The 8647-nt window shown below is 36.2% G+C and overlaps 1 protein-coding gene across 1 annotated transcript; it reads right to left on the bottom strand.

Annotated features, from left to right (window-relative positions):
• On the bottom strand, nt 1–2725 carry DCAF16 (DDB1 and CUL4 associated factor 16). The gene has a single exon (XM_032854459.1). It carries the CDS (start codon nt 2461–2463, stop codon nt 1813–1815), a length of 651 nt encoding a protein of 216 aa, XP_032710350.1. The 5' UTR covers nt 2464–2725; the 3' UTR covers nt 1–1812.
• Between the last annotated feature and the right edge of the window lie 5922 nt (nt 2726–8647).

Here is an 8647-nt window from a genome sequence, read left to right as displayed (position 1 = left end):
GCATGTACAAAGCTGTTGGTTTATTCAGCTGCAGAGCTGGGGAAAGGCTTCCTTTCAGAGTGAATAGCAAAAACGCTTCATGGCAAGGCACTTTTATATACACACACAGAAAAAGGAACATATTATGGTTACATAAACATCAATATATTTTAATTTTCAGACCTCCCTACCTCTTCCCTCCTCCCCCTTTAAAAAAAAAAAAAGGGAACAGGTTCTTATAACACTTTAAAAACCCAATTTCACAGAACATCTATACATAGGAACAGTTTCTGATACATTCAGTTACACTAACAGTATGATATGGTTTTTCAGTAATTTTCCATTAACAAGTATCTTTTCTACCTACTACAAGTCCCTCTTTTTTCCTTAAGACATGAGAACTAAGGCTCAGTAGAAATATTCATTGGATTATAAACATTCTCCTCTCTCCTAAAGTTGCCATACATGTATAGAATTTGTGATTTCATTAATGCTTCCATTTTTTTCCATGCCACATCATATACAGTACTTAATTATGGAGAACAGGAAAAAGTAAAAGTAAAATGAAAGGATATAGGATCTTTAACAATCTATTTTCTGATTCCTTTTAGATGCCCAGTCAACCAGGATCACACACACAGGTTTTATTCTATGGTAGACATGTGAAAAGATTTATTGGTCCCATACATCTTCTTTTATGTAGGATTTCTATGTTTTGATTCATTTAAATAAATGCATCAAGATTCATTTACAAGGGTACATTCTCTTCCTTATTGAGCTAGAAGAAAATCTGAAGCTGATCTATGTAGAAAAACAATGAAGCTAAAAACTCCAACTTCTGATAGATATACAATAGTGGTAAGTTCTTTAAAGTTAGAAGACTTCCTGAAATTTCTATGGATGTAAACAGTGCATAAAGTACTGCTGACAACGTTATACAGATGAAATATTTTAATTCACTAGCAGTTAATATTGAAAGCATAAATGCCCTTAATCCTTTTCCCATTGGTCTTTTAAAATGTGATGTGCTATTGACTAAAGTCTGAATGCCAAGATGTGGGAAACCTATTCCCTGCAGAAAAGGTGTCTGTTTAACCCCTGGTTGCAATTTTTAGGCCAATGTAGCTAGAGACAGCATGGTGGGAACCTATGATATAAAGGTTTATACTGTAACTGCAGGTACTATATAACAGGCCTGAAGAAATGCAGCCTAGGTTTGAAACTGCACTCCCTCCTCCCAAAATAGCAACCCTAAAGGGTGCCATATATAGCCTATCTGTATAAAAGCTGGGAGATAAATCCATAGCCCCACCATTATCTTTTGTCTAGGGAATTCAAATTCATGCAACTGTCTCACAGACACTAATGGTAGAAAAGAGTATGCTCAGAGAGGTGTTATTGGGAGTAGCTAAGTTCCTTCTTTCCCCACTGGCTAGTCTGAAGGTTAGGTAACAAAAGGGATAGGGAGCTACTACTTCTTCCTTTCTGTTCACAACGAGACATCTGGTCAAGAGTCCATTCTGAGAGGCAGAACAAATTGGTGGGGGAACTGAGTGTAGACAAGAGTCTACCTAACTTTTGTAATATGGTCCCTTTGGTCTAATTTTCTACTGAAGTTCTCTTTATATCCACAGGGTCTGTCAGAGGGCATGCTCACCATGCATTTTCTATAGCTGAGTTATGGGACCATTATACTTGGTAGTACTTACAGGCTTGTTAGGACAGGGCATGGTTTGGTTGAAAAGGCATTTGTTTCTCAACTGTGGTATGTGTGACTTTGTACTTCCTTCCTCAATCAGCAATACGAGAGAGATCAGAACAAATGGTGGGTCTTTAGAGTGATGTGGTTAAGAGTTTGTTAACTGCCTTCTGGAAGTCAGTGTACGAGTATGTAGTGTTGATGGGCTCAGTGCGGGTTGTTTCCTTAACTGTTTTAGTTAACCAGCCACAGCAACAACCAGAAACACATGAATTAGGGATCTGTTTTAGGTACTCAGGTATGGGAGTGGCCCTACTCAATGTTCGACTTAGCTGTTTGGTGGCAAACTGCAGCGCTCCATTAAGAGTGGCATGATCTCTAGAAAGCCGACTGGCATTTGTAAGGGGCTTTTGAAAAGGTGGGACTCCACAAGAAGCCAGAGGAGGCCATTCAGGAATGGGTTCCAGTTTGGGTACACAATGGGAGCAATGGGAGAGTCTTAGACCTATTTCTCGAAGTATATGGACCGGTGTGCTTGGATCCAAGAGTTTAGCGTGATATAACCAGGAATTAGGATTTAAAGGTTTCCAAGTTGTAGAGTATTTTAAAAGGCACTTAACCTGCCAGGCAAGACTCTCGAGAGGTGTGAGGTTGGGCACCACAGGGTCTTCTTCTTCAGAGGAATCCCACTCTTGCCCAGAACTCTCATTTAGGTAGTTAGCGTTTTCTTCTCCCTCACTTTCTGATTCTGATAAGGGGTCAGGAGAGGGATTTCTGGGACCCATTAGATTAGAACAGAAGAAACTAGAAAAAGGTAACAATCTAAGCCAGCAAAATATTGACTAAAACTAGCAAATAGAAACAAAAGGTGGAAAAATCCTTCAGCAAGATTAATCTTGTCAGTCCATTACACACACACAGTATGCCTTTGGCTCATTATCACACTGTGCAGTTCTTCAAGATTATGTTGTATATTCTTCATTTACAAAGAAGACATCTCAGTTCTCAGGACCAGTTCAGTGTGTAAAAGTGTTAAGTCACTTACCAGCAGTGTGGTACAGGTCAGAGTCTCTCCTTCAAATCCTGGCTACCCAAGAAGAGAAGGGGTCCTCATCTAGGCAAACTGATTTTCTTAGCCTGTTCTCAATTGGTCATGATACTGTGGAGACACTTCTACAATACTGTGTATTCTGTTTTGTTGGTAGGGATATTATATCTACTTGGTAACAAAAAGAAACAATGGTTGCCTTTGTTGTCCGCTGGTGGTGCAAATTTTGTGCAGGGAGACGGTGGATGAGTTGTCAGGGACATCTGGTTTACACGGAGCCGATGTTCTCCAGAGGTGGTGCAAATGCCCTTGGAAACTGGTGACTTAGTTGTTGAACTATCTGGAAAGGTAGCTTTAACCTGTGAATGAAAAGACTAGAGAAATGATATTAAAGCCTGAAAGCAATGGGTAACATTACTGTCCATCTAACTTTATATGGAGTATTTAAGAACACGGGTGCTGAACATGAACACTTACTGGGCTTTTCCATCTCTCTGTCTTACTCTTAGGCAGATTTTTCTACTGGGAATGACTCCTGGGAAGGAGAGCATGGGGTCATCCTAATCGTTTATTGGTACATATCTGAGTCAGTTTATTTTTTAGTATACTGTTCTAGCCCCAAAAATTATTTCTGCAAAAGCAGTTCCTTTATGCCCCAAACTCCAGACAGAGAGCTGTAAAAGGTACTTTTTACCCTTTAGATGAGTTTGTTGGGATTAGTTTTAGAGGACCTGTCCTGGTTATAGAACTGTTTAGGACTCTTGCGGGGACCCAAAGGTTGTGGTCATATAACCATATTCTATAGATATGAGAGAGAGATATAAATCTCTTTTTTTTCCTCACCAGGTAATTCCTTTTTTAAAAAATTCTTAATATAGCAGAAATTACAATTACAATAAATATAAACAGGTTAAGCTCATGGTTAAAAGATAGACACTCCGATTGGATTAAAAGAAACAAAACAAGATTCAATAATATGTAATCAACGGAAGATACTTCAAAGCAAAAAGACACAGAAAGGTAAAAAGTAAAAGAATGAAAAAAGATGTTATCAGGCAACTGTGGACCAAAATAAAGCTGAGAAGCAATCTTAATACCCCAAAAAAATATTTCAAGTCAAAAGATCTAAGGGACAAAGGACAATAACATCAGCAAAAGGAACAGAATAAAATTATATAGTACTCATCATAAACATTTACGATCCTGAAAGCACATCCTCAAAATTTCTCAAGTAACAATGGGCAGAACTATATAAGCAGGAGACAGAAGAAGCCTGACGGCAGTCAAAATATTAATACACTTTAGATGTTATGTCAGTAGTCAGAACTCTATACCAAACAGAACAGATACTTGAGAGTGCACATATACACACATGAAAACAGGTAATGTATTAGGTTATAAAGTAAAACTAGATTCTGAAGGGTCTATTTCATTTAGACTAAATTCTCTCACCAAAATGAGTAAAAGTAATATTAAAGGTTAATTAAAAGTAATTCTATGTTGGGAAGTTAAGTAACTCATGGGTTAAAATGGAAATTATAAAGGATATCAAATACTAAAACCGAATAATATAAACCACACAAGGCAAAATTTGTGGGACACGGGGAAACATGTACCTAAAAGAAAATTATAGCTTTGAATACTATGATGAGGAAGTGAGGAGGTTTAAGTATCTACAAGTTAACTATTCAATTCAAAATAATGGAAAAGATCAAGAGCAAAATAAGCAGGAAGGAAATAAAGGCAGAAATGAAATAGCATACAGGAATAATACATAAGACTGATAAAACTAAAAGATGGTTTTTTGAAAATATGAGTAAGAAAAGTGAAACTAGTGAAACTTATCGAGAAACTTAAAAACACAAAAAGACAAAAAATAGATTAAAAATTTAAAAACACGGGATGCCTGGGTGGCTAAGTTGGTTAAGCATCGTCTGCCTTTGGCTTAGGTCATGATACCAGGATTCTGGGATCAAGCCCTGCACTGGGCTCTTTGCTCAGTGGGGAGCCTACTTCTCCCTCTGGCTGCTGCTCCCCGCTGCTTGTATTCTCTGACAAATAAATAAATCTTAAAAAAAAAAAAAAAGACAAATATATACTAAATGGGAAAGAATGGCTTAATTCTGGAAGAGAATTCTAAAACTCATATAGGAAGAAGTAGATAACTTGAAAAGACCAAACCAGTAACTGTTTAAGAAAATGAAAAGGCACCAACCTCCTTTTAAGAGCACTAGGCCTATATGGTTTTATAAGTGAGTTCCACTAAACTTCCAAGGAAATTAACTTATTTAAGTTGTTTCAGAAAAAAGGAAAAAAGCATAAAAACTGACAAATCCTTTTATGAAGATAACAAAATATTAATTCTAAACCTAAAGATGAACTAAATGAAAAAAGTAGAGGCTCATTTCACCTGCAAAAATTCTAAATAATACCTAACAAAATCTAATAGTAGATTAAAGGAAAAAAAAAAAAAAAGAGAGAGAATATGCCATTCCATAGAGCTTATCCCAGGAAAAGGAAGAATATCTCAACTTCAAAAAAATTTATAAATTTATTTCACCATTATAAGAAAATAAAGCAAAAAAAAATTATTTTCATCAAGTGTATATATTTAACCTTTCTTAGTTCCTTCAAAAACAAAACAAAAGGAGTGTCTGGGTGGCTCAGTGGGTTAAACCTCTGCCTTTGGCCCAGGTCATGGCCTCAGGGTCCTGAGATGGAGCCCCGCATTGTGCTCTCTGCTCAGCCCTCTCCCTCTCTGCCTACCTGTGATCTCTCTCTCTCTGTCAAATAAATAAAATCTTTAAAAACAAACAAACAAACAAAACAAAACAAAACAAATTCTTACCAAACTCGAAGAAAAGTTACCCTCTCGATTTGGTAAATGTTATCACCGAAAACTTTTAGCAAATATAACCTACAGGAGAAAATTTAGATATATTCCCTCTAAAAATACAATGAGATAAGGATAACCATGATAACTGATATTGCCTGATACAGTACCAAAAGTCCCAATCAATGCTATAAAAATAAGAATAATATAAAAAAGAATAGATGACAGGTGTAAGAACTGGAAGAAAAGAGATGCAACAATTTACAAATGATATGGTCATCGAATTAAAAAAACCTAACATATCAACAATTAGAGCTAATAAAAAGGCTCAACAAAGTTTCTGGATTTGAGATTAATCTATGGATATTCATTACTTATTATATAGTGTATACCACTTACTGTCCTAGGAACTGCAAATGTTAACTCCTTTAAAATTCTGCTAACAACCCTATTAGGTGCTTTTATTCCCTCATTTTAAACATGAGGTTTAAGTTGACTGCTCAAGGCCATACCTCTACTAAGTGACAGGATGTGGATTTGAACAGAGGAACTTTTAACTTCTAAACAAGCAATACTAACTAAAAATATGTATTACATATTCACAGTGAGAAAAAAACCCAGCCCCAAACTTCTCACGGATCTAGAAACTACTTAATATATAAGACCTCTATGAAAAATGTAAAATTCTAATAAAAAACATAGAAGGTGATTTAAAAATCTTGGAACAAATGACTATTCAAGGGGTTCTTGGCCTACAAGACATTAACACATATTACAAAAATCACAGACATTAAAATAGGGTAGTCAGTGTATTGGAACAAATAGTCCAATCAAACAGAACAAAACTCAGAAATTCAGCCATATAAAGTTTTGGAATGTAGTACAAAATAAAGTTAGCACATAAATCAAGGGGGAATGAAAGTATTTAGTACATAATATTGTTAAAGCTGGGGCACCTGGGTGGCTCAGTGAGTTAAGTCTCTGCCTTTGGCTCAGGTCATGATCCCAGGGTCCTGGAATCGAGCCCCGCATCGGGCTCTCTGCTCAGCGGGGAGCCTGCTTCCTCCTCTCTCTCTGCCTGTCTCCCTGCCTACTTGTGATCTCTCTCCCTCTGTCAAATAAATAAATAAAACCTTTAAAAAAAATTGGTAAAGCTTGCTTATTACGTAAAGAAAAACCAAACTGTATATATACCTATATAATTTTACATACAAAGGAGGACTCATGTTGGATGAAAGACCTAAGTGAGAATGGTAAACTATGACATTAAAAGAATATAATACAAGAATATAGAATATCATTATGACTTGGGGCCAGGAAGACTTATTTTTATTATTATTTTAAGATTCTATTTATTTATTTTAGAGATAGGGAGAGAGAGAGAGAGAAAGAGAGTGTGAATGTGTGTGGGGGGAGAAGCAGAGGGCGAGGGACAAGCAGACTCCATGCTGAACACAGAGCCCCATGTGTGGCCTGATCCCATCACCTTGAGATCATGACCTGAGCTGAAATCAAGAGCTGGATGCCCAACTGACTGAGCCACCCAGTCATCCCGCAGGGAGACTTTAAAATGAAAAAAACATAAAGCACAAGACCAAAAAATGGTGTTTTCAATTACTTCAAAATTAATTATTTCTGGATTGAAGATATCAAGAACTAACTTAACTACAAATTCACAATAAAAAGATAGCAACCTCAACAAAGAAAGGGCAAAGGACAAAAATATTCAATTTACAGAAGAGAAAAATCAACTGGCCATTAGCCATATGATGAGTTAAGAGTTATCATGCTATTCTACTTGGTAAAAATTAGAAAGCTGGAGACAATGCTAAGTGTTAGTGAGGAGACAAAGGAACAACACCTGCAGGAACCAGTACTGCTGGTAATATTATAGCCTGGGGTAATTTTTCTGAAGAGAAATCTGGCTGCACCATTTAGCCAAACTCTGAATCTCATGATTCAGCACTTCTACTCGTGTGTGTGTGTGTGTGTGTGTGTGTGTGTGTGTGTATACAGTAAAGAAATTATCCATTAAGACCAACATGGACTCTGAAGCTTCATCTTTGGTGGTAAGAAGCATCACTGGAGGAATGGATAAGCAAAATGTGGTAAAAGCACACTAGAAGTATACATACAACACAGAGGTACTAAAGGCAGAACTCTAAATGTAAAAAGCAAAAACCAAAATATCAATATCCCATTTGTGCCATTCTGTAGGACTGATTTTCAAAATGAGTTAGTAAAATCTCTAGTTTCAAATACATACTAAGTTGTGCTAATAACATATGGAATGGCTTCAGGTCAATATTCCCCTAAAGAACATTTCTCTGGTTTCTACACATTCTCTTTACTTAACTCTGTTCCCCAAATTGTCTGGCATCTATTACAGTTTAGTAAGTCTTTTGAAAGAAAATGAGAGATGACAAAGGTCTGCTGTAAGTAACTATACAAGCATGTTCTATTTTTATTCTATGAAGACAAAAATTCCCAAATTATATTCAGGTGATTTGGGTAATATGTTGCACAAAGACAAATGAGAAAATTTTTAAAGCAGAATCAATATTGCTACATTTTTACTAGGTTCCACCTGCAAGATTATTATTGAGCTATTCTTGTTACTGTGTTACTCAAAGCACTCTTTAAAATGCCCGCTGTACTTTGACAAAGACTCTTTGGAGGCATATGTAATTCTAGAGTGAATCCATCACTGAACTCCTTTACATTCCATGTGTATCATTTTCCCACATCAAAACTGAATTAACCACATCTATTCCATTTACTCCTACCTATAATTTACCTTTAAAGAATGACTACCATAATTTCAGAACTATATAGCCTTAACCTTACCAAATCTTCACTTTTGTCATTTCTCCAACTAAACTAAGTTTACCGAGAACAGGAAGAAATTTATTCCCATAGTTGGTATCACTTGTTTTTTCCCACAAAACTGAAAGCAAAACTGAAGAAACAGGTAAGCTTTAAGGAAGTGAGACTAGGATGTTTAATTAGCATCTTTTTTTTCAGCTTTATTGAGGTACATTACATATATTTAACATGTGTAATGTGATGTTTTATGTATACACCATGA

The sequence above is a fragment of the Lontra canadensis genome, unplaced genomic scaffold, assembly GCF_010015895.1.
Source record: "Lontra canadensis isolate GAN:19392208 unplaced genomic scaffold, GSC_riverotter_1.0 scaffold1, whole genome shotgun sequence".
NCBI lineage: Eukaryota > Metazoa > Chordata > Mammalia > Carnivora > Mustelidae > Lontra > Lontra canadensis.
Note: the sequence above shows the minus strand (reverse complement) of the source record. Positions and strands in the feature narration are given on the sequence as shown.

Coding starts and splice junctions, on each gene's coding strand:
- DCAF16 (XM_032854459.1), bottom strand. CDS start 2,463: ATGGGTCCCAGAAATCCCTCTCCTGACCCCTTATCAGAATCAGAAAGT.